This window comes from Carica papaya, chromosome 1 (genome assembly GCF_054855325.1).
Source record: "Carica papaya isolate Zhongbai chromosome 1, ASM5485532v1, whole genome shotgun sequence".
Lineage (NCBI taxonomy): Eukaryota > Viridiplantae > Streptophyta > Magnoliopsida > Brassicales > Caricaceae > Carica > Carica papaya.
Window position 1 is genome coordinate 3872715 of NC_142309.1, and position 27797 is coordinate 3900511.

Genomic DNA, 27797 nt, shown 5'->3' on the forward strand with positions numbered 1-27797 from the left:
TTAATTATAATTAGGTGTATTAATTTTTTATTTTCCATAAATAATATAATTTGGTTACAAATTTTGTTAAAAATAAAAATTTTAATTAAAAAAATAAAAACTATGGTTACCAATTTTTTGCATAATAAAAATTAATAATTGAATTATATATTATAATATGTTTTATATGTAAAACCATATAGAATTTATATATATGTATAAAAACTAAGCACGAGTTAGATTAATTTTCTAAGAAAATTTGTACATAAGGTTTTGTTCGCGTTATATAATTTATGAAAAATTAAATTTATGTAATCAGAGTAAATAGTATATTTTCTTGTTACTTGAATTAATAATTGAAAGTAACTCAAAGTATATCTTCTTGTTAATTCAATTAACATATTGTTTCATGTTGTTATATTGCATGTCTTGGTAATATGACATGGTATCTCAAAATATAAGTTTAGTTATAGTTAATTTTATTTTGTCAATATAATTTAAAATGATAGAGTAAGAGTCTATTTAACGCAACTATTGATTGTAATTTTTATGTTTTAAAATATATTTAATATTAAATAGATAAAATATAAAGTATTTTTGACAAAAATTAAAGTTATTGACACGTTTGAAGTTAAAAATTTTCATATGTAACTGTAAAAAAAATAATTTTGACATTTACTATAAATTTACACTTAAATTTTTAAAAGTCAACTTTATAAAACATAAAACTTATATTTTTTGTTTTAAGTGATAACACTTTTTGTGACTATTTATACTAAACACTAAATAATTTTTTACTATAAGTAATTTTAGTTGACGACTATTTTAATAACGAGTTTTAAACACATATCATAAGTCACAAGTAGCCAAAATGTCCACTAAATTTTATAATGATAATTATTATTTTTTAAAGATAAAAGTTCTCTTAAGTATAAAGAAAACAATTTTTGAAAAATTTACATGTATATAAATATTTAAAATTGAAATATATGCATTAAAAGGAATTAGCAATATTATTTAATGCATAGAAAATAAAAATTTCAAATTATCACAAGATATTAGACTATTTATGTAACAGCAACAAAAAAAAGAGGAAAAAAATGAGAATAAAATATATAGAATAATAATAATAAATAAATGAAAAAAAAAGGGAAAAGAAACCCTAAGGGGAGAAGTGAGGGGTGTAGAAGAAGAATAGGGAGAAGAAGAAGAAGGGAAGCGGGACGAGCAGCTAATCCTTACGAGGTAGAGAAACGACAGTTGGAGAAGAAGGCTTGCGTGCGATCGTCGCGTGATGTGTTGAGAAGAAAGAATCGCGTCACAACAAGAGAGAATAAGGGAGGCGCAGCGAGCAGAGAGCAGATTCACTATTGGCATGCAACATGACGACAAAGAAGGAAACTTAAAGGTGTGTGTGCGGCAGGGAAGGATCGATCGGATCGCGGGAAGGCTAGATCCTGACGGATTTGCGAGATACATTTCGGACTAGCGTGTCGCAACTTTCTGGGTGATTTTTGCTCATTTACGGCAGCGAGTGTTGACTCTAGCAAAGGCTCATGCGATGACGCTTAGGATTACAATACTTTTTCCAACCAAACTCCAGGTAAGAATATATCAACCATCTCCGTAATTGCTTAATCGAAGTTTGACCTTTAGATCGCCTAAAATTAATTGCGACTTTAAATTTAACTTATGTGAGATACTGATGGTGATGATTCAACTGATTTTATTCAAGTGCTGGTATATAACTGATTGTGCAACTATATTTAGTTACTTGGAATTTTGTATTGTATGATGAGTGGATATACTTTGCAAGTCAACGTGCAGGAAAGACCATTCATGATTGTTTGTGTGAGTAGGATGTGTGTGTCAGTTTATGTACTTGTATTGTGGTGAGTGTGCATTCTAGTATATATGTCTACTGAGAATGTGTGCATCAGTGTAGGTATATAAATAAATGGTGCATGCGGTGTCGTAAAAATATATATATATATAGATAATCTGTATATATATAAAAGACATAAGTCAAGTACCTGTTAAATAAATTATATTTAATTATTTATAAATATAAATAATAAACTGTGTGTGTTTGACATATATATACGCATGAGACTATTTGCTTAATATACGGTGTGTGTGCGTGCTTGATATGTATGCATATGCATAGTTGGGTGTGAATTTTTATTTTAAAATATAATTATAATATTTGAGTTTTAAAGTTGGAACATGAAACATAAATAATTATTGATGAGGAAAAAGCTTACCGAATATCATGGGAGATAGTGTACGGACTTGATACATAGGATGAACCCTAAAATGTATGTATCCTCAATTGTACAGGGGTAAGAAGTCTCATACTGAACTAGGTTAGGATTTTGTTAAATAACACTGATACCGGATGGGGTATTGAGTTGGTTTATAATTATGTTGCCCATTACCGGACAGGGTATGGAGACGTCTGATGATTACAAAGAAAATGTTTGTGTATCTACGTGTAGCGAAAATCCCTAAGGGTCCTCAATAATACCAGTAATAGAAATAACAACAAGTAATAGAAATAAAAATGATAAATAATACTGCTAAGGTGAAATGATAAGAAACTCAAAGTTTCACATTTATTGAGATGCGTATTGATTATATTTCTCACTATGATTTTAACGATATTTTAATGTTGTGTATGGATGATTACGTGAACTAATAGTATTATTATTTTTTTAAATGGAAGATACCTTGTAACGGCCCCGGAAATAAAAATAAAATGCATGTATTAAAAAGTTCTAAGTGCGGAAGCGAAATAAAAATTTTGAGTAATATCCCTTACACAATAACCGAAACGTATTAAACGTATGAAAGAATAAACCAACTAAAGTAAATACTAGTAATGAATGCTATAAATAAATTTATGAAGTCATTAGTCATCTACTCGCTGTCTTTATGCGGGACGGGCTCGGGAACCAAGTTCTCTTGATTTGAAATGGTTAAATAAGGAATGAGCTACACTAACTCAGTAAAAACATCACTCTATCTCACTGCCACATGAGTAAATGTTGGTAGAAAACAAAAACGACCAATGGAGCATAATTTATAACAAACTCATTTATCAATAATAAAAATATTTACTGTCTACTTACTTTGGTGAGATTCATGAAAACAATTTATGAAACACAATAACATCATAAATATCATAAAATCATGCAGTCTCTGTAACATAACACATATCATACTCTCGTTTTTCAATCATCAAACAACAATTTTCCTCTTTTATCAGCCTACTAGTATCCATGGAGATCCATAGGGGGTCCCCGCTACACGTGAACCATTCACATTGATAACTTGATTCCAGGGCCGTCCTCATACCCCATCCGGAATGGGCACCAAAAAACATAAACCTCAATACCCCGTCCGGTATGAGGGTGAAACGGGCCGTCCCCATACCCCGTCCGGTATGGGCGCCAAAACACATAAGGTCTCCATACTCCGTTCGATATGAAAGATCACGTTCCCGGTAGGGTTCCCTACGGACCCAGTCCGTCCACCATCTCCCAGGATATCTAGTTGGGCTGTCGACATTATCCATTTATCAATTCACATATCTTTTTTCATTTTTATTGGTCTCAATTATCCAATCAAATATAAACACGTAAACCAGTAATGAACACCAAACAAGACAACGACGGGTTCACAATAATTCAAACCATAATAAACGAAACCATGATTCATGCATACAAAACCATAGAATAAACACATCAAATACCATAATGTATTTAAAACTGTAAAATAGATCAAACAACAACTGACCGAAAAATACATTAGATTCGGGCTCCATTAGTAACCTTAACTAATTATACACATGTATTAATTCATGAAATGTCATTTTATTATTTATTGAGCTTTAATACCGTGATAGAAAATAGAGTGAGAAATTCTTACTTGTTTCGGAGTCTGAAATCGGGTTCTCACTGCGCCTACGGGCTGTCCCTAAATTCCCTGAATTTTTTTTCGGGAACTGAAATACACTTCCGGTACCTACACATATCCCGAAAAAACTCAAAATCAGACCTAGGGCCTACTCGCCCATTCTCGAAAACTCCAGCACAGCGGCTCCGCTGTGCTTTGGCTACGGCGCCGCCGCCCGCGGCGACAATCCGCTTCGGGTTGGCCGTTTTCGGTCAAATTCGGCCAAACTCACATTGATTTCTGCGATAAAGCACCCCTAGGGCCCTCAGTGGGCCAAAAAATCGAGACTTATCGGCGGCGGAGCTCTCGGGTACGGTGACTTCTCCAGCGCGAGTCGCGATTTGATGTTTTGCTCCGGTCAACATGTAGAAGAAAGGACGGTGATCACAGTGGTGTAAAAATTACATCAAACGAGAACCAAGAAGGGCCTCATCGGAGGCAAAAATTGAGAGAAGTCGCGGCGGCACCGCTGGACTTCGGCAGTGTTTTTCGACCGATTGGCCGGTGGTTTGGCTCCGATTTGGCCACATGTGGATTCAGCATCGAAAAATGAGCCCAGGGGAGAAATTTTACTTCGTTTGGCGGTCGAAAAATCCACCGGTGTGGTGGTGGGTGGCGGCAGCCAGCTCCTCCGGTGACTGGGTCGTCTTCTCCGGCGAGGGTACTGGCGGCTAGGGTTTGGGGTTGGGTGTAGATGAGGTTATTTATAACCTTCTCCATTTAATCTCAGCCGTCCATCACGATTTAATATGGGCCATCCGATCGCGATTAAAATAGGAGTAAATCTGGACCGTCCGCACGCGTGAGATCTGGACCGTCCGTGCGGGCGGGAACGGATCTGGCCGTCTGATCGCGTGCACGCAGATCACTCACTTTGCCCCGTCCCGCGTGGCTTCCCACATCAGTGTTCCTGCCACGCGGCGTGTCCTGGTTGGCTGGGGCTGCTGACCGGCCTGCTGACGTGGCTGCTGACGTGGCGTATATTTTCTAAATTGCGTTTTGACCTCCGATTTTCGATTTTTTTTTTCAAAAACACTCCCATAATCCAAAATTGTGACCCCTTTTTCCAAAATCATTTTCAATTAATTTCCAAAAATAATTTTACCCAATTTTATCATTATTATTATTTTTATTTTTATTAAATTAAATTAAACACATAATTATTACAAAATAAAATAACTATTAAAATAAAATAAAATCAAAAAAAAATTCAAATACAAAAATAAAAATAGTTTTGGGGTGTTACATACCTGATTACATGTCTGATACGGTTGACGGTATTTGTAAATGTAAACGATGTTAGTTGAATATAAATTTGGTGTGATATGATAGTAATTATAAGAAAACATGAAATTGTAATGAAAAACAATAATGAGAACTTTGCCTTAGAGGAATAAGGGTATGAAGTGAGGAAATTAAACATGTTAATAAGTTTGAAGTTGGTTTTATTAAAGTAAATGTTACGTCGGCTATTTTACTGTTTTCTATAATACTTTGATGAATCATTACGTTGTTTGATTTTTTATATCGTTATTGAGTTAGTGTATCTAACCCAATTTACTATCTTTTCCAGATTAAAACATTCAGAACACCGCTCCAAAATGATGAGAGTTTCACTAGGAGATTGTTCCAGTCCATCTTACCTAAATTTAGATAGTAATTAAAGTTATCTATGTTATTATAGCAAGTATTTAATTCAGAGGTTAGGCGCACCTCATGGATTTTGAACATTTTAACATTAAATTGTGTAAGAAATGTATATTTGAATCCTTAAATATTAGTTGTGCGAGATATTTCTGTAAATTATTTACCATTATACAGTGGTATGCGATCAAGACTCTGAATAAGAGGTTCAGTCATTACAATTGGTTTAGTCATTACAATTTAAATTTAAATCACGAAAATAAAAATCTAAATTAATTTTTTATATATAGTCTTATATTAAATACGTCATTGTTACTTTGTCTTTGGGGGTGCGTAGCATGCAAATTTTTAGTTCATAAAAAAATTTATTTTAGAGCAAAATGAAAATAAATGAGACTTTATTTTTCTCGTAGCTATGGGTGTGCAAATCATTATCCAAATTGAAAAATTAGACTAATTAATTCAATTTATACTAGTTTCATTCCGACTACAATTGATTAAAAAATAAAATTATGTAATATACCTATAATAAGTCTTATAACTTGACTCTTCTTTGGCTCTCCGTATTCTATTAAATCTACATCGTATGTTAAACATTAAACCTACTCAAACACTCAAGATAACCTAAATTACAAACTCATATTAAATCACCCAATACAAACATACTCCATACTCTGGTTAGTAGATCTCTTAAATTTCTTATAAGTTTTTACCTTATACTTATGCAGTTCAACCATTGGTAATTACTTGAGTTGTCATATTATTATTGACACACGAGAAACATAAAATTAAATAAGTTTACAAAAAAAAAAAATAAGAAATAAAAATAAAATAAGATAATGATAATTTCAGAAATCATGATTAATTTTTAATTAAATTTTTAATCAAGACAAAAAAAAATCACTATAATCAATTTGAACGAAGGCCAAAAAAAAAAAAAAAAAAAATTCATATTAGACCGGATTCAAATCTTATATAATATTATATTAATTTAAAAGCATAGAGGTTATTTAATCTTCGTCAAATTTTGATTTTCTCTAATTTTAAACCGTTGCACACCCTTACCTACAGCTATGGCTTTTAGTGAATTAATTACTTATTTATTTAGACTATGAACTTAAATATGTCTCAAAACTAATTTAAATAATTAAAAAGTTAGTATATATTTTTTTAATCATACCATAAAATGAAAAACCGAATCTGATTCCATTGGCCAAAACCCGACCCAAGATCCGAACCAACTCAACCCCAATAGCAATTCTTCCCACCGAACTTCCATTCATTCCCGGGCTTCTCCCCCCCAAAAAACCTGATTTTCATCACATCATCTTCTTCGTCTCTCTCTCTCTCTCTATCTGAAAACCTAGTACCAGAAACCTGTAAAAATTTCAGTTCAAAGCGCCTTCAGCTAAGGAAAGTTCTCTTTCACTTTCGCGCTCTCGGCCTTGCTCTTTTTTGCCGCCATTGTAATTCTCAGAACTATCAACACCACCCATACCTGCCTCTTTTTCGTTTCGTCTCGCTCCGACCTTCAACGATATCGTTTCCCTCCACTATCCCTATTTCACTCCCTTAAAAACGTCGTCGTTTTGTTCCGCGGGTTTCTTAGTATGCAGCCTTGCTGTTTGATGAAAGTCCGGTACCTATGAATGCTCATGGCGAAGACGATGACGATAACAGCGATGCTTATATTGATGATAGGAATGGAAGGTTGAGCGTAAGGTGGGAGAGATGTGAAGGATCGACGGCCATGGGTGTTTTACTGTGTTTGGATGAAATGTCGGCAATCAATAGGCTAAAAATGAGAAGAAACATGGAGCATCGAGTGGAGTACTGCCCGAAGTCGAGTCCCAGGTGCTTGGTGCCTTTGCCTTTCCGTGTCCTATGGCGACACTGATGCTTATTAGGTAAGATTCATTTCGGTTCTTTTTTTCCCCTTTTATGTTTAAAACATTCAGGGTCCTTCGTTTCATGCACGCTGGCCACTGTTTCCTGCGTCGAAAGCTTGTTTAGTTTAATTATGCCTGCTTCTTTGTCGTCAATGTTTATTGGCAACTGGGTGTATTGCGAATTTTAAGATTCCAATATGGAGGAAGAAGCAAAGCGTGCTCTGTTTGCTAGAGAAGTGAAGAAATTCTGTTAGTTTGGCATTGCCATATGAATAAATTTCAGTTACCTGTATGCAAATTTTAACTATCTTACTCCATTTCTTCCATTATTGATTTTGTTGGACTACATTGGTGGCGTGGTTTTCTGATTTCTTTGCTTATTTGTTCAAATATAGATTTTTTTGAATAAATTTTCTTTTCTTTTTTTCTGTTCTGTCATTTAGACTTCACCAGTAGTTGAATGGGGGAAGAACATTAGTGTTGTTTTAGATGTTGGTTAGGGTATTTCTTGCTTTGGTGGGTATTTGATGGAGAGGTGTTGTTACAAGTTCTGCCGTAAAAGAGTGAGATGAAGCCAAGATACAGTTTGCTTTAAGAGCAGAATATTGTTTTAAAAAAATGCCTCGGGGTCATGTCAGCAACCACGTCGCAGGTCAGTGTTAAATGAGTAATTTTTACAAACACAATTCTAAGTTTTGGGTCGCATTTGAACCAAAAAAGTAAGGGAATTCTTTGAAGATAGTTAAATAGTACAAGACTCATTACCTATTATAGCCTTTTTTATTCTGAATGTTATGCCCAAACTCACTCCATGGTGCTCTCTCCTTTTATGGTACATGTTTAAATTAAGTATCTTTATTTCAAAGTTTTCTTAAGTTGCTTTATTCTTAAAATACTTGCCAAAATTAAATGGTTTAGTTATTCTTTGATATGTATTTATGGGTGTATTTGTATTGTTTGTTTGTATGTTTAATGTATAAATTATAAAATAACAACAAATGTAAGATATATATTGGTATTGCTCCATACCATATTTGTAAACTACGAACTTTTCAGAACATACGTAATAAAGCTTTGCTGCCTCTCTTTTAAAGGAGCACTTTTTCAAAAGGTTTACATTTTAAGATGTTGACCCTGCGAGTCTATAAAAGGTAAGGAGGATGTTTACATTAGGGGTTTGGTTATTTAAGTTTAATTTATGTTAATTTTCACAATTTATGGTTGTTAGAGGAGATTATTATTATGATATAATTTAAGTATTGCTGGCTTCTTAAGAAGTCAGGTTTACGGTAGAATTTGTTATATTCTGAATCCAGATCATGACTGACAAAAGAGAAAAGAGCTTGAAAGAAAACTTGGGAATAAGTGAATAAGAAACTAAAAATGGTCATTTTAGAGATAATATATTGTAATCAAATTTTCAATCTCAATGGATGATCAATCATATCATTTCAGATCTCAAGCTAAGCTATGACACCATCCATGTAATATAATATTTTCTTAGCAGTATAATATTTTCTTTTTAAGCAGTAAAATATTTTCTTTATGAAAAAAATAATTCCTAGTAGCATATAAACATCATAAATTACATGCTTTTTTGATAATATTTCTTCTTCTATTTCAGTGCTTTCTTGCCCTGCATTATTCTCATCCTTTTCATGAAATTTCAATCTCCAATTTGAAATTATGAGGCATCAAGAGAATGAATCTTGAATATGTTATTGAGAAACTTGAAACCTCCAACGATCTTCTCGTGGGAAGCAAATGTCGTGAAATGCGTGATGGATCATGAAAGCAAGCAAGCGTGAAAAGATTATAGGAAGTAAAAACTGTAGCTCTAGAATATTATCAAGTAGACATTAGTTAATTAGATTGGTGGAACCTATTTAAAGCCTCTGATACCATGGGTTCATGTGGCTCTGCAACTATCCCTTGCTGAATAAAGTTCACACTCTTAGCTATGTTGTAGTGTTGGGAAGTGTAAACTGTATATCAAGTATGGTAAATGGTGTATTAGTAATATACTTCTCGTATTGTGGTGTATTTTCTTCTATTGCTCATAAAACCTGTATATATAGGGTCCTAATATTCAATAAAACATATATTTCATTCCCTATATGGTATCAGAGTACTAGTTTGAGAAATTTTAAACTCTTCTATAAACCTTTTTCAGTCTTTATTGCTGAAATAAGAAAATTTTAAAGGGGACTAGCCTTCATAGCTGGTCATCACACAAACCACAATCACTAGCAACCTTCATAGCTGGAAAATAGTCTTCGCGGCCGCCACAGTAGCCAGAAAACAGCCGCCTTCATAGTGTAGCTAACCTCTGTTGCGCTAGCTCCAGTTGGTGCCTTCAGCTACGTAAGCAGCTCCTTGAGCCTTGTGCCCACCTCCTTGTTTGGCCAGCCAGCTGCAAGCCAGTTGTAAATCTGTGCAGTTGCCCTGCTGAGCCACTCCCAAACAGCCTTGTCTCTGTCCAAGGTGCCTTTGTCTCGTTGCGGTTCTTTAAGGAAAAAAAGAAAATAAGTTATATTCTAGGCATCGGACCTAAACCAGGAGAACCACAATTCGATGTTTGGGATGGGGAAGATTCAATAATAATGGCTTAGTTTTTGTTGATGACTCTTTTCTTTCTTCCACGGCAAATAGAGACAAATATATGATCCTTTGGATGCTGAAGGCCAAGTTTTTGACTTATTTGGTCAGGAAGCAGCTTGGAGAAGAATTCTTATCATGGACGGTCTGAGGAAAAGAAGAAGAATTGTGGTAAACAGTTGTGTTAAAGAAAGTATATAATTAGATTAAAGGGCATTAGGATAAAATATACCCTATGTAATAAATAGTTCTTTTTCTATTATAGAAAACTTAATATATACCGAACTCTAATAGTTGATAGAAAAATATTCAACCATTTTTCATATGGTATCAGAGTTCTAGGTTAAAACTTTATATAATCTTTTATGAACCTTATGCTGAAATAAAAAAAATCCTAAAAAGAGGAGGCCAGCCTTCATAGCTGGCCACCACAACTAGCAATCAAACCGGTCTTCATTGCCGGAAGCAACATGAAAAAATAGAGCTGCAAAATGTGGCTCCTTCTCCTGTAACTAGCTGTGATCTCCTCTGCCATCAGCTGCATAACTTGCCTCTGCTATTACTGCACTTGCATATTCCAGCTGCGCCTGCAGTCGTGCAGCACAGTCGCACCTGTCCCTTACTGTGCGACCTCCTCCAACTCGGTTCAGGTGACACAGATCAGCTATCTCCATCACAAGCCAGCCTTCATACCTGACCATAGCCACCAGAACCTCATAACTAGAAGCAGCCAAAAGGAACCGCTCAGCCGCAGCTGCCAAAACTGCATGCCTACACCTGTACAACCCCTGTCTGGTAAGTCCCGCCACAGCCGCATGCCCAACTTCTTCTGTTGAGTGCCAGTCTCCTCGGTCGCACACTGCCAGCCGTGTGCAGACCGAGCTGCAGCCCATCCTATCGTGCATGTTTTTGTCCAGGTTCTGTTCTACTTAGCTAGTCTAGGCGGTGGTTCTGTTAAGGGTACACAATGACACTATCTACTGATAACATCATTCGCATACAACTTTTCAAATATGTCGATAGTTACATTTCAAAGTATATGAACAAATTTCACTAAGAAAGCTCTATTGAAAATAATAGCGAATTTCGGCCAATTTAAGTTACTTCATTGGGAATGATTACTTGAGTTGGTAGTAACTAATTTGAATCTCTCTCAAAGAAAAAAAAAAGATTAATAACCTCTCAAGCACTGGATCAATCTTAGGGGATCTCACTTTTGACGCGTGGGATGAGGAAGACTTCATGATCACGACGTAGCTTTGGAACTCTATGTTGTTAGAAATAAGTAAACATTTATGTTTCTATTTACAACCAAAGAAGTGTTGGATGCAATCTGGAAAATTTATTCTAAAGTCAAAGATGCAGCCCAGATTTATGACTTAAATGTCAATATGTGGTCTACGAAGCAAGAAAACAGGTCATTTATTGAATATTCTAACATGTCAAAAGGTTGGTGGCAGGAATTCGGTCAATACCAGAGTCTTGTGATGGACTGCAGTAAAGATACAACACACCTCAAACAGTTTGTGGATAAAGACTCGAGCCTATCAGTTTTTGGCAGGACTCTGTTAGGACTCGACCTTTACATGTACTTCACCGGAACTGTGAACAGTAAAATTAAATTAATTTGAAGCAAATGATATATATCCAGAAAGAAGAAAATAATAGAGGGAGAGAAAATTACTGAGAGACAGAGAGAGAGAGAAAATTACTGAGAGACAGAGAGAGAGAGAGTAAGATAGAGAGAGAATGAGAGAAAGATAGTAAGAGAGAGAGATAGGAGAGAAAAAGATTGAGATTGTAGAGAGAGATAGACTGTTAGAGAAAGAGAGAGATTGTTAGAGAGAGAAAAACATAGATAAAATAGATTTGAGAGAGATAGAGAGAAAAGATAGCCGATAAGAAAGAGAGAGAGATCGGTGGAAAATAATAGAGGGAAAAAGATAGGTTTATTTGAGATTAATTTCCACCAAATTACATGATTGAGTTGTGTTTACAATTTATTATTTATATACATGAAACAGTACATGATTCTGCACTTCGAGTTGTCAATCGTTGACGGAAACCATCATTTGGATGAATTTTCTCCCATCAGGTCGCATCGAATGGAGGAAGAAGATGAACATGCGGCTCAGTTCACCACGTAAAGAAAAAATGGTTCAGAAGATGAATGGTCAGCTCGATTCATTGAAGAGGAAGAAACGGTTCAATGGTTCAACACTCCGGTTTTTGGGGTTCTAGTTATCCCCTTCATGATCGTGAAAGGCGTCCTTCAGTCTCCTCACATGCTATCACATGGCCTGAATGATTTTTGGGCGGGAAAACACCTGGTTTTGATCCTGTGTGGTTAGTTCCATTTTCCTCTTTCTGCTTCCTGTTTTTTGGTTCCTTGTGGTCGATTTCACTATCTTTTCCATTCACTCGTCGTGATTTCCTGTTTTCTTGCTCATTTTTGGTTGTTTATAACGGGTTCTCAACATACACAATTCGGAGTTTGATCAAGTAAGAGTCCAAATCTTAGGTAATAATGAAATACCATCACTAAATGTGGTAATTGCTACTGTATAAGTAGAAGAGAGTAGAACAGGGATCATGTAAAAACCTCAGCCCACATAGAGCTCAACTTTTATCTCTAAATGCCTCAAGCCACGCCAAAAGATGAAGGTACTATGCCAAACAGGAAATTCCGGGTCTAATACTGACAATAAAGATAATTTTTAGTGTACTTTTTGCAAGAAGCCCATGTAGACCAAAGATAAATGTTATAAATTCCACAGCAAACCCAATATTTTAAGCAAGGACCGAGGTTACAAGAACCTTCCACAGAAGTCTCATAAACAAGCCGATGTGGACCATCAAAAAGATAAAGACAAGACTATTGATCTCAATAAATTCAAGACTGAGATAGAATGAACTGTGAAGTAGATTAGAAGATCTGGAGAAATGCACAAATATGCTTTCTTCGTTATATGGTTTTAGTGCATTGGATAGATCATTTGGAAACTCATGGATAATAGATTCAGGTGCTACCTATCATATGACCAATACTTCCATATACTTTCATATATGTGTCATGTCTCACTAGTAGGAAAATTATGATGGCAGATGGTTCTCTAAACAACCATTGTTGGAAATGGCAATATCTACTTGAGTCCTATGATGTTCTTGAAAATATGTTGTGTTCCTAAATTATGTACAAATTTTGTGTCAACAATTATCAAATTATCATAAGATTTGAACACCAAAGTAATTTTTTTTTTCATTGTGACCTTCAAAATCAAAATTTGGGAAAAATGATTGGATGTGGTAAGGTTAGAAATAGATTGTACCACATGGATATACCTGGTGGATTTCTCTTTGCTATTTCTATCGTTCATAACCACAAGTTTTGGCTCCACCACAATAGATTTGACCATCCATCTTTTTCTGTTTTAAAGGTTATATTTATTTTATTATCTAAAAATTCTTGTTATTGAAATTTACATTGCAATGTATACAAGTTATCCAAACATAAGTATTTTTAATTTTTTTATTAGAAATAAAAGAAGTATGCTTCCATTTTTTTTAATCTATAGTGATGTTTGGAGGCCATTCCACATTGCTGATATTTCTGGGGTTTGATAGTTTATGTCCGTTATTGATAATTGTACTAGAATTATATGGTTTTTCTCAGTACAATGCAAATCAAATGTTAGGCATATAATACCTCAGTTTTGCAAGTTGATAAAAATCCAATTTGGAACCGGGTTAAAACAATTTCACACTGATAGCACAAAAGATTTTTTTAATCACACAATTTTCTTTTTTTTCCACCAAGAAGAGATTATTCATGAATAATTATGCATCCATCACTCCACAATAAAATAGAGTGCGAGAACATAAGAATGACCAACTTCTTGTTACCAGTAGGGCATTTTTATTGCAGAACCACGTCCAAAAACAATATTGAGGTAAAGTCGTTCTTATTGCCACATATTATTAATGTCTTACCATCGAGTGCACTAGAATTTAAAAGTCCTCTAGAAATTCTTCTCAAATTCTACTCAGAAATAAGTGTTACAAACCATCTAGTCTTGCAAATATTTGAGTTTGTCGCTTATGTTCACATTCGTTCGTATTAATGAGGAGACTTAATTTTATAGCATTGAAATGTGTATTTATGGGATATTTCTCATTTAAAAAAATGTGTAATTATTACCATCCGCCGACACATAAATTCTATGTGTTTGTGGATGTCACTTTTGTTGAACAAGTTTAATATTTTTTCCAGCCTTCTCAAAAAAGTTCTTTACTCTATCACCCTTACCGCATACTCAACTACCAAAGAAAATTCACAGAAACCACCAAATAACCCACCCACTCTAGAAATTATGCTTGACCCCATATTTGCTTCGATGTATACAAGGAAGAAGAATTTGAGTTTTGAATTGAAACATGTTTAAGAATCTTATACAAATTCTAAGACTGAGCGAAGCCCTGAAAAGCCTTGATAGTTTGTTAGTAATGTACTCATTGCAATTTGTAAAGGATCAAAGCATGCACTAAACATCTTCTTTATTCTATCTCATAGTTTGTGTCATTGGATAAATATTCACAATCCCACAGATTTTTTTACAAGTTTGAATATCGAGTCTATCCCTAACACTTTCTCTGTGACATTATGCTATTAGAAAATAACCATGAATGTTGAAATACAGATACTAGAGAAAAATAAGATATGAGGAGTGGTGGACTTGCCAAAGGAAAAAAGTATGTGGGTTGCAAGTGAGTGTTCGCAAAAAAATAAATACAAGGTAAATGAAACAATTAAGATATATAAAATAAGATAGGTGGCAAAAGAATATATCCAGACCTACGAGATACAGTAGCTAAGAGGAACTTATGCGGATCTTATTATTTTTAGCTACTCATTTGATTGGTAATTGTAATAATTGGATGTGAGAAATGCATTCCTATATAGAGATATGTAAGAAGAATCTTTATGAAGACTTTGCTAGAATTTGACAGAAGGTAGGACCACAAAAAATTTGTAAATTGAAGAAAACACTCTATAGACTTAAACAATCACGTACAACATGGTTTGGTAAGATTTATAAGGGTAATGATAGATTTGGGATACAAGTAAGCTCAAGAAGACTACATTTTGTTTATTAAACATTCTAAGATAGGTAGAGTTACCGTTTTCCTAGGATATGCCGATGACCTTATTTGCAACTGGGGATGATGAAAAAGAGAGATTGATGTTCAAGTAATGCCTGCTTAAGGAATTTAAAATCAAGAAGTTAGGCAACTTGAAGTACTTTCTGTAACTTGTTAAGAAATCTTCATCTCCCGGCAAGATTACATCTATAACTTGTTAAGAAAACCTACAAACTAGCATGTAAGGCAGTTAGTATTTCTATTGATCCCAATCATAAGTTGGGACCGACAAAAAAGGATACATCATTAGATAAAGAAATGTATCCAAGATTGCATTCTAATCAAGATTTTCAATGATTTACGCGGTTGTCAGACACAAAGATATTTTAGTAAAAAATGTTGTCGAATTGAATCAATGGCAGGTGATTGTGTCTAGAAACTTGCAAGATTGAGAAATTGAGGAATGTGAACATCTGCTCCAAACTCTGTTTCACATCCACCTAACTGACAGTAATGACAAACTCATCTGACAACACATCAAATATGGTATTTTCTCAGTTAAGTCCCTGTATAAGACTTTGGTCGGCAATATTTTACAAGAACAGACTAAATTTTCAGCTAATATTATTTGGAAATCGGGTGCCACTCCAAGAATTTTCTTTTTTGTATGGGAAGCAACAAAGGGCCACATTCTTATACTAGATAATTTAATGAAAAGAAGTTTGACAATTGTCAATAGATGCTTTCTCTACAAAAATAACAATAAAACATGTAATCACCTATTCCTGGGATGTCCGGTCTCACACAACCTCTGGTTTACTATTCTTGGCCTCATGGGACAATCTTGAGTCAAACATAAATCAATTTTGGATGAGCTACTTGCATGGAAAGGATTGAGCTGTCATAAGAAAACTCTTAGACTCGTCCCTCTCCCTATATTTTGGGTCATTTGGAAGGAAAGAAATAATTGTGCTTTACGAAGGAAAAGAAGTCGACTTCAAAATCATCACTGACAACTGGTTTTATTATTTTGGATCTGCTATTTTAGGACATAACATCAAATATTTTGATGATCTCGATTCTATTGTCGATTGTTTAATAGATTTGTAAATTTTTGTAAATGGGCGGTGCCCCCTTGACATCTTTACTTTAATACAACTTTATACTTTTATTTAAAAAAAAAAGAAATGTATCAAAGATTAGTTGGAAGACGGATATACCTATCACACACAAAATCAACATCGTATATGCAGTAAGTGGTATAAGTCAATTCATGCACAACTCTAAAGACATACACTTGTAGGCAACATACAAAGTACTGTATTATATAAAAGGTCATCTAGAAAATGAATAATGTTTAGAAAATTGACAATTTTCTGCTAGAAGCCTGTATGGATGCAGATTATTCAGGGTCATTGGTGAATAGAAGATCTACCATAGGGTACATAAAGATCTATCACAAACTATTGTACCTTTTTTGGGGGTAATCTGGTTACATGGAGGAATAGGAAGCAAAATCTAATTGTAAGGTCGAGTGGAAAATCAGAATTCCAAACAATTATCAAGGGTATGTAAATTATTATGGTTAAAGAGAATTTTAGAAGATTTGAAAATCAAGTGGGATAATTTCATATACCTATACAATGACAATAAATCGGTTGTAAACATTGTTCATTTTTTTTAAATAAAAGATGAAAGTGTTATTATTTACAAAAGACTAAGGGAATACCACCTGTACATAGTAATTACATATCATTAAGTGGTTAATGACACACTCCATATCTTCCCAATCTAATATGTCATGGTCTAGCAAAATAGAACTAAAAGTATGAAACCATCTATTATTAATGTTTCCAAAGTCTGTTTCAATTTCTTCGAAAGGTTTAGCATTACTTTCCTTCAACACAACCCAAAAAATGGTAAGTGGAATAAAAAATAAGTATTTTTTCTTTTTACAAATGCTTGCCCAACACTACAACTCTTTACTTAGATTATTTGTTACAACTTATCTCATCCCCAACAACCTGAACACCGACATCCATAAGCTGTGAACAACTGGACAAAATAACAAAATGTGGTCACGTGTCTCCTCATCAGCCTTGCATAAGTAACACCGATTAACAAGATTGTTGCCCTGCTTTTTTAACATATCAATAGTCAAAATACTTCATTTTGAAGCTTTCCAAGCAAAGAAAGCCATCCTTAGGGGAGCTGTACTTTTCTAGATTTGTTTAAATGGAGTTGCCATATTATTTCCATTGTCCTATTTGGATATAAAATTGTACTAAGACTTCACCGAAAACCCTTTCTTCTCATCCAATTTCCAAATCCTCCTATCCCTCCGATCATCCATATTAATTTCTGCCAAAACATTAAGTAAATTGCAATATTCGTCAATCTTCTAGTCCTGCAAATTTCTTCTAACCTGTACACTCCACCCCCTGCCCCCACCACCATTCCCATACACTTTATCCACTGTAATATCCCTCTCACAAGCAATATTATAGATGTTCGGGAATCTGTTTTCTATTTTAAAAACACTTAACCATTCATCCAGCCAGAATCTCACATTCTCTCTATTCCCCACTTTCCACCCCATACATTCCCGAAATCTACTGCCTTCCCCACTGATTTTCTTCCATAAACTCATCCCATGTGGTATATATTTCCCTTTTCTCCCACTATCCTGCTCCGAACCCCCCCATTTCGCCTCCACCACCTTCCTCCACAATTTGTCTTCCTTATTACAATACCTCCAAAGCCATTTTCCTTGAAGTGCAACATTCAAATCTACAATGGATTTAAGGCCAAGCCGTCCACCCCTTTCCATAGGTTTCTTCACCTCCTCCCACCTTACCAAATGATATTTTTTACTCCCATCATCATTACCCCAAAGGAATCTATATTGGATACTTTCAAGCTTTGAAGCAATGCTAACTAGAATAGTTAATATAGAAAGATAGTAGATTAGGAAGTTAGCTAAAATATTCTTGATTAAGGTAAGCCTCCCACCTTTAGACAAAAATCTCCTCTTTCACCTTGCAAGCCTCCTCTCAACCATCTCCACAATCAGATCCCAAGTTCTAACATCTTTAAATTTCGCCCCAAGAAGAAGCCCAAGATATTTGATGGGCAGCGTAGTGATATTACAGCTCAACACTCTAGCCATCTCCACCTCATCCCTCCCATCCCCCATCCTAACCATTTTCGTCTTTCTCATGTCGATCCTCAACTCAGACGCCATGTGAAAATAAATTAAATATATCTCAAATGGATCAAAGAAGATAAGTCTAGTTCACAAAAAATGAGTGCGTCGTTGGCAAAACATAATTGTGAGACCTTCACCCTTGAATCCCCAGCACCCACCGATGTGGCTCTCACCAGATCAAGCTCTCTAGTCCCTCTCCATAAGCTTACTAAAAGCTTCCATAACAGTAAGAAAAAGAAGAGGTGGCAGTAGGTCCCCTTGGCGAAGGCCCCTCAATGCCCTGAAGAAAGACGAAGGACCACCATTCACCATCACAACAAAAGAGGTCGTAGAAATGCACGTCTTCATCCATTTCCTCTATTTACAACCAAAACCTATCATCTCAAGCATGTAAATAACAAAATCCCAGTACACATGGTCATAAGCCTTCTCCATGTCAATTTTACAAATGATACCTTCTTTTTTCTGCCCCATCATGTCATCAACTACCTTTTTAGCTACCATAACAACATCAAGGAATTGCCTTCATTCCACAAATGCATTTTTATTCTCCTCAATTTCCTCGCCCAAGACCTTAGAGCCAAAACTTTAGAGATCAGTTTATACATGCAACCCACCAAGCTAATCGGTTTGAAATTTTTTATGTTACGAGCACCGACAATCTTTGAAATAATAACCAAAAAAGTTATATTAATAGATTGGACAAAAGCCCCAGATCTGTGAAAGTCATGAAAAATAACCATGATATCCTCCTTAATGATAGCTTAAAAATTCTGGAAAAATTTCATGTTGAATCCATCCGGTCCTGGGGTTTTGTCACAATTGTAATGCCTCAAACAGTTCAAAATTTCCTCCTCCGTGAAAGGCACCTCCAGGCTCTCCTTGCTGCCAACCGAAAGTTGTCTAAAGGGAAGCTCATCTAACCTAGGCCTTTTGTCCTCTTCCATATATAGTTTAGTGAAAAAATCCGTAGCTTTCTCCCTCAAAACAGCATTACCCTTAATAGTATCCTCATCAAATTCCAGCTCCTCAACATAGTTGTTATTCTTCCTAAAATTTGCCAAACTATGAAAATATTTCGTATTTCTATCACCCTCCTTAATCCACCTCTCTCTAGCCTTTTGCCTCCACGAAATTGCCTCCAGATTCATCTTGGCGACGATTTCCATTTTTAATTCCCCTCTTCTCCCCCTTCCCCCCTCCCCCCTTCCCCCTCCCCTAACAGCCCTTCCATCTCCAAATAGTCTAACTCACCCATCTCCACTAAATTGTCATTAATATTTTGTCAGATCTGCCCTCCTCCTCCTCAGCTCATTTTTTAATTTCTAACTTCAACGTCTTCAATTTGGAAGCAAACATAAAGCTGACTGTACCTCTTTCGCACTTCTGTCTCCAAACATCCTCCACCAACTTCCTGAAACCCTCCACCTTAAGTCATTTGTTATACAACCTAAACGGTCTCAGGCCCCAAATGATATTATCCGGGATAATGCAAATAGGAAAGTGGTCAGAAATAAGTCTTTGTAATACCTTTTGGCTTAACCTTGCAAGCTGTACAAGCAACCTGTTAGAAATCAAAAATCGGTTGATTCTCGACCAAGTGGGCCTTTCTGAGTTGCTGGACCAATTCACTTTCCCCCCATCAATGGGATATCCACTAACTCAAGCTTATCCACCCACTCACCAAACTCCTCGATTTCCCTCTTATTAGCATTCTCCCTGGACCTCTCACCCTTATTCAAAATCATGTTAAAATCCCCACCAATCACCCAACGATCACCCCACTTTGCTTTGCAAGTCAGAAGCTTATCCTATAAGCATTCTCTGTCCTCCCTGGAACCTCTACTATATATTCCGAAAAAAATCCAATCATTCCCCCTGCTGCTCCATTAAAAAAGGTACGAAATAGAGACCCTACCCCTCACGACCTCTTTACATTTCATTTTGTCCCCATCCCACATCAACAAAATGCCCCTGCCGTCCGCACGGCCAGAAGATGAACCCAATCGATTCTGCCTTCCTTCCATAGACTGTTAATCACTTGTTGCTTGACCTCCTCCATCTTAGTTTCTTGCAAGCACATAACATCAGATCTCCATCTTCTAATACATCCTTTGATAACCCCTCTTTTTTTTCTATCATTCAAACACCTTACATTCCAAGAAATTATTTTTCCTATCATGGAGACAATTCTAGCAACTGAACTCCCTCCTCCTTCCCACTGCTCTTCTTTCAATTATAATTGACGGATTACTGCAATCTTTTTAATTCTCGGCTTCCTCCCTCCCCCTGCTTCCTTTTGCTTTTCTTCACTGTTTTTCTCTCATTTCCTTCCTCCATAAATCTGGTTTTGATTTCCTCAAGTAGAGAGAGGATTATGTTTTCCAGACCGTGAAAAAAAAAAAACTAAACATTTTACTAACCTTTAAAAAATTCCTCTGGACCCAATCAGAATATTGCTTCTCCAAGTTTTCCTCTTCCGTCAGGGCCACCAGTACATGAATCAACTGATTCTCACAGTTGATGGGTGTCCCATTCAGGCCTTCTTCACTTTTCTCTGCTTGAACCATTATCTTGTCCAACTTTAGGCACTCCTCATCAAAGTTCATCTCTCTTCTTGTCTTGGCTAGGGCTCCTTTAGTTGGTTCTCCTTCATCGTCAGAACGAGGACCCTTAGAGGAATCATCGATATCTGCTTCTTCACTCCCATCCTCAACCACTTCCCCATACACCCTTTCACTTTCTAGCATGTATGCTTCTAAACCTTGAAAAACCCTCGCTATTTCCTCCTCTTTCTTTTCTGAACCCTCGGGTATTGATGAGATAGAGTAAGCTGACACTCGGGCAACTTAATTTTTGGTGATTCAAGCTTAACCTGCTTCGGTCTCCAGACTTTGACCCGCTTCCTATCCGAACTCCTACTAGGCCTAGGTTAATCAACCCACTTTCCTTTCTCAGTCCAAAGTAATTTTCTTCTCGGCTCACTTTTAACTCTTCCAAATTTTGGTTCCTGCTCATACTCCCTCACGTGCGCCCAATTCTTTTTGAATTCAAAATTTGAATCGACCCTACCCAACTCTTTCTGACCTGACAGACTCTCCTGCCCTATCCGTGTTGTATCAATTGCCGGTTTCAGCAAGGTCTCAGCGAACGTTGTTCCAAACCGTTTCCCCTCTTGTAATCCTAACTCTAGGCAGCACGGTGGCCATCTGAACATAAAAATGACATGCTCCTTCTTGCTCTCCAACACCAGTGCACTCTTTCCTCCTTTCTTCGTAACCCAGTCGGGAGGGATTAACTTCACGTCCACCACCACATGAATTGCTTCCATCATCTGCCACCACCCATCAGCTTTATCTCCCTCCGGAAGAAAAAGTCTGTTGATTCTCCCCTTGGGTCCATCTTTACCTTTCGACAGCACCAGAAAATTCCCTCTTTTTTTTTCCACTCAGTGCCATCCAAAGATTCCTCCTACTGCTTCTTCGGCTCCTCCGCCAAGCTCCCTCCTCCTTCCATTTGAACTCTCTGAAACACTGGATAAGCCATTCAATATTACCTTTCTGGAAGAAAATTGATTTCCGAAAGCCCTTTCCGTTTTCAGAGATCTTAACTCCACTACCCTCCCTTACCATGTCAAAAGACTTTTGCTCAACCACGAAAAACCGTCTTAGACCAACGACCATGGTTTTTCGAGCGACCGTTGCCGATGCACCAGTTACACTCTAAAACTCTCTCTCTCTCTCTCTCTAGGATGCACCAGAAAATTTTCTCTATTCTATCTAAGCTCTATGATCAAGACAATCACCTCATCTTCCCTAAATTTATTGGAATTGACAGATATTTCATCAAAGAAAAGCTAGACAATGGCTTAATATGTACCCTATACATGTCGATCAACTCTTAGTTTGCAGATCTGTTGACGAAAGATTTGAATTATCCAACATTCCAAACTAATCTTTGGCAAGCTGGGATTCCCTAACTTGAGAGGGACTATTAAAGAAAGTATGTAAGCAGATTAAAGGGCATTGGAATAAAATATGCCCTACATAACTAATGTAATTAATGACTTATTTCATTTTCTACTCTATAAAATTTGTACATATAGAACTGCTATATTTAATAAAATACACATTCAACCATTTTTCATAGGTTGCTCTCTTTGTCTTCAGGACTATGAGTCCCCAACCGTCAACTTCTTTGGTTGCTGGAAGCTAGAAGCCAGAAGGTTGGTTTGGCTTTAGGCCTGCTAAATTTGTTGTTTGCTGTTTCCAAGTCAGTCAACAATTTACAGGATGGGTATAGGTTTGGATGTGCTTTAGAGAGAGCAGAGAAAGGAAAAGACTATTAATCTCATTCCTCTATCCATTTTTGGGTCTTTCTGGGGAGAAAGAAATGAAGTGCTTGAGGGTATTTGCTCGCCCTTCAAGAATTAGAGATTATTGTTTCCTTCTAAGATTTTGTTGACAGTGTATCCTATCCTCCATGGGGAGGATTTGGGGAATTTTGTGGATATCTCGGTTTCTAATCTTGTGTACATTCTTGTATATGGATGGCAACCAACACCTTTTTTTTTTTGAATAAATAATATAAATGTATATTAAAGAGCACCAATGGGCTACCACTCACGTGCAAAAATATTTACATCGTAGTAATCATTTCATTGACATTTCCAAATCTTTCATCTTGTATATGTCATGACCTAAAATCAACTAGCCAAAAAGATGAAACCATATATATCTAATTTTTATCCACTCACTCTCTATACCATCAAAAATCCTATTATTATATTCTTTTCAAATTACAATGCCTTTAAATGTAATATACTTTTTATCCTAAAAAAAAACTCCTTTCACTTTCCATTTAAAAAACCGTCTCCTTTGGCCAAATTTTAAGCGAAAGCCAAGCAACTCAGTCTTGGTATATGCTAGTTTTTATTAGACAAAAGAGCAAACTAAAATCTTCTTATACGTGGATGCCTACGACACCTGGCTAAATCAAATTTGTTTTAAGATGTGGCTCTAAAAGATTTGACAGCGTGTCACGTGACACGTGAATTGTACATTAGAATTGTTATTTATGGTATCTTTCTCAAGTGCAAGGAGTATAAATGGTTGGAAAACCTATTTCCCTTTCATTTGAAAACCCTAATTTCTTTGAGATTGAGTGAAACAGAGAGATGGAGGACAAGGAAGACCGTCTCATGGGCATTCGTCCAGATTTATTTTTTCTAATATGTTTATCTGACAATAATCCAATATCTCAAGATAGAGATGAAGGTACTTCTAGTTGTTTTATTCGCTCGTCTCTATGATTTTCATTATCGTTGCTGTTTTTCTGATCATCATCGTCATGGTTATCATCATATTCATTTTTATCGCTCTCATATCTCATGAATTTGTGTATTAATTTGCAACAGGTTCTTCTAGAAATGATTCTTGAATTGATTATGGTTTTAGGGTTTTGATTTCACTAAATGCACTGCTTGATATTTTTAGATCTAAATCTTTGAAATTGACAATAAACACATGTATTTAAGGTCCTTTATATGTTGAGATCTAATCTTCAAAATGATCATCAAATTAACTTGCTTATTGTTCCTGATAGGATTTTCATCAAGGACAATTCAAGTTTTTGCTAGTTTTTGTGTATTATTTATTAAGATACAAATCGATTGATTGTTTGTTAATTAAAGGTAGATAATAACATTTGATGGTTGTTTTGAGATGCTGAGATTGGAAAACAGAATGCATGTATGTTTGTAATTGTTACATTTTATGATTTTGACAGAATTACTAGAAGTGCCTACATAGCAGATATGTTGCTTGTTAATATTAACACGAGAGTAGGATCCTGTAGTTAGATCTACTATTATAAAAATTTTATTGCACGTTACCAATATTATTATCCTGACAGCACAAGAACAATTCGCTAATGTCAATGCAGCTATTGAAAAGGAACCTAGTGGAACTCAGTTGGAAAAAAAAAGATCCCTTTTCATATCTACAAATTGCAGTCCTTTACTATCCTAAATTTTTTTCTGTTTTTGGCGTAAGCTTATTCCAACAGGAAATCTCTAACTAGGCTTTTAATTGTTCTCTCTTATAACTTCCAAGTTGAATATTTATTTTATGCTTAACATAATTCAGATTTCTTTTTGTGGACAAATTTTGTATTCACCTACCAAAAGCAAGTATTTACTTTCAAATCATGATTATGAGAATTAATAGTTTTGTGGAACAAAAAAGGAATTTGTTCTTTGTTGCTAGGAATATATGATATAACCTTGTTTAGTTATCTTTATGTAATGAAAGAAAATGCACACTATTGAGAATGTCAACTTTTCTTTAGTTGAATTCTGATATGTGCTGGAGGAGAAAAATCAAAACATTTGGAACCTTCTCTATTACCTTTCTACATCTCACTCTCTAATTCAATAGATGCATCTGAGTTAGTTTCATGACCAAATTTCTAACTGCCACTTTAATTTCATTTGTGGTTTTTCTGTCTGTGTGTGTGTCTCTCTCTCTCTCTGTCCATATACATATATATAAGTATGCATCTATCCATGTATTATTTATATTCATTTACAATCTTTTAACATACCTTTGTTGATTTCAAAATTGGGCTGATGTGGCTTTCAAAACCTGAGATGCAATCTTTTTTGGACGAATTCAATATGCTTGCAGAAATCAACCATATTTTATTGGAAATGAGGTCCTAGTTCTTTGCCATCTACCTTTATTACTTAATTTTGACCTCCTTATTTGAGGGAACTCCTCTTTCTTAAGTTTTTTCTGTAGAAGGCTTTCTTTTTTCTTGGGAAGTTTCCATTGAATAATTTTTTTGACCTACCAGTTATATCACTTTTGTTATGTATGATTAATATGAATCACATGATAAATATGTATAATGATAAATATGCAAAGAGCAAAATGCCATCTTTTGGCTAACCAGTAGTGGAGTTGGGCTGGACTGATCACTGATGGAGCTTGAGTTTTATAATCAGCTTCCTTCATGGTTGAGCTTATAGATCTGGAAATCTAAATGTTTTATGCAGTGCCTTTTCTTTTGCTGAGTTTTAATGTGGTTTTCCTCTTCAAATTTTTATTGGCATGTAAACATATACAGTTTTCTCATATAGCTGAAAATTCTTTTGTTGTTCTGTTATATGCTACTCCTTTTTTCTACATATTGAAATTTTTTATCCGAAAAGATATATGTTTTTTGCTTCTTGTTGAGGGATGTCTTTTTATTTCTTTCCACCTCTGTTGGGATTAAAGTGGCAAGTGTTGAAGTTTTTTATTGCTAGTTTGATTGTGGTTGATGAATATGCAAGAACTCTCCTTGATTATGCTTTGCTCTTGCGTAGAGACTTTTTGAGATTTAATTATTAAAAGAAACGAACTTTCTATGGAAAATCATAGGTTATCTAAATATGCTTGCCAAATGCAATGCGTGTTTTCTAGTTCTATAACATATAAGCAAGATTTGGTTTCTAGCAATTTATTTTGTTCAGGGAACCTCTCGACTAGAAGAAATCTGACCAAGAAATTCTCCAAGTCTAAAGGACCGATGTCTCCTATCACAATAATGATTGACCCTAACATTTTTCGACTGAGCATTTCTTTACTGCTATACATGCTAGGCTGATTTTTTTTTTTTGCATTTCTTTTTTTGATAAATACATGCTGGACTGAATATTATACCATGTACATCAGAATCTTCAAGTTCGTTCCATGTTATTTATTATATCGACTTTACCACAATATTTTTATTGACTAATAATTAGAAACGAAATTAGAAGTAAGAAGTTAATTGTGATTCCTGAAACAGGTGAAGAATTTTCTTTTACCGGCTAAGAGTTTTCTTTTACCTAGCCATATGCCAAAAGAAATTAATTAGTACTCTTTTCTCTCTGTTTAGATGCAGGAACCATGCTGAATAATTCAGAGGGTAACAACTCAAAGGATGATAACTCAAAGGGTGACATAGAAAGCTGCAAGAAACCCGGGGTAAGTTCAGGTGGTGAGATGCGACCGTGGTCAGAGCTTCCCAGGGATCTTCTTTATGCTATATCCAAACAACTCAGCATCCAAGATTACTTCTCATTTGCCCAAGTCTGTACAAAATGGAGGTCAAATTTTGCACTCTCCAAGAAGGACATCTTGACATCCATACCTCCCCTTATCCTTCTCCTATCAACCTGCAGGGCAGAATTCTGTTATTTTTACAACTTATCTGATGGCAGCATATTTGAGATTAAGATTCCTAGCATATCAATGAAATTATTTCATGGGATTTCTAGTGGATATTTGGTCATGGAAAGCCTTGAGAATGATATTTGCCTGACCAACCCAATCACAAGGCAGCATCTTGTTGTGGCCAGACCACCAGAGCATACTGAGTTTAATAAGTTCTTTGATCTTATCGCGATTGCTTTGATCATCCCTCAAAAAGAAATTCTCATGGTGGGTCTCACTGAAAGGTGTCCACGGCTCTATTTTCGTCGATCCACAGATCCCAGCTGGACTTATTATGAGTATGGCAAGGACAGGTGTTTCATGGATTTGATTGTCTTCAACTTCAAGGTTTATCTGCTAGGCACTGATTGTGAGATTAGCCTTTTAAACCTGAGATCTACTTCTTGTCTGACTCTTCTGCCACTCAATGGCAAGCCTAGATCAAGCAGACGTAGTAGGTTTGTGACTTCAGGTGACCGACTTTTGGTGGTTGACTTTGTCCTAGAAAGCTGGCTACATGTTTATGAGATAGATCTCGTACAGATGGAATGGGTGAAGATCACAGACCTGGGTGACGAATCATTGTTTTTCTCTAGTTGTAAGGGTAACAGATTGTTATCTAGTTGTAAGGGTAACAGATTGTTGAACGTGAAGAAATGGGGAGGGCACAGCAACTGTCTCTACCAACTTGGGTTCATGTCAGATAGGTTTCATGTGTATTCCCTTGAGAGAGAGTTGGTTGGTGAACACATACTTAACATTGGAGCTGCGGACAGTTATCCTCGATATCCTGTTGGATGGTACTTTCCTGAGAGTGCTTACGACATGGATGTTGTTCGGGATGACGAGTAAGGTCTTATGGACGAGAAGTGAAGGCTAAGCATAGGGGTTCTGCTGCTTGTTTGCTTTCTTCTCCCTTTTAAAATTTGGTCAAGACTTCAAACTTTGGAACTTTTTCTGGGTTTTTTGATGTTAGTTTCTCCTTGTTTCGGACTTGTTTTCGGTTTGGAATCTCCAATAACTCTAAAGTAGGGCGGGTGGTTGTGACTTTTGATCACTAGACTCTACTGTCTGGTCTTTGTTTGTTTTGTTTGTCTGTGTTTTTAGACATTATGGAAACTTTTGATGCTTTCTTTTTGTTTA

General features: G+C 35.7%; 1 protein-coding gene across 7 annotated transcripts; it reads left to right on the forward strand.

The window, feature by feature from the left end:
• Positions 1-6796: 6796 nt before the first annotated feature.
• On the forward strand, positions 6797-27797 carry LOC110816339 (uncharacterized). Of its 7 annotated transcripts, none has more exons than XM_088215060.1 (5): positions 6797-7487; positions 8526-8620; positions 11517-11655; positions 12163-12413; positions 26338-27797. In XM_088215060.1, the coding sequence occupies exons 4-5, from the start codon at positions 12320-12322 to the stop codon at positions 27504-27506; spliced, it is 1263 nt and encodes a 420-aa protein (XP_088071186.1). In that variant the 5' UTR covers positions 6797-7487; positions 8526-8620; positions 11517-11655; positions 12163-12319; the 3' UTR covers positions 27507-27797. The 7 variants fall into 7 exon arrangements, with proteins under 7 accessions (XP_088071186.1, XP_088071181.1, XP_088071187.1 ...); XM_088215055.1 differs by having other exon boundaries at positions 11528-11655; XM_088215061.1 differs by lacking the exon at positions 11517-11655.

Excerpts from the sequence above, each read along its gene's own strand:
- LOC110816339 (XM_088215060.1), top strand. The coding sequence starts at position 12,320 with ATGATCGTGAAAGGCGTCCTTCAGTCTCCTCACATGCTATCACATGGC. Across the intron at positions 12,414-26,337 it reads CCTGGTTTTGATCCTGTGTG|ATGCAGGAACCATGCTGAAT; the intron begins GTTAGTTCCATT and ends CTCTCTGTTTAG.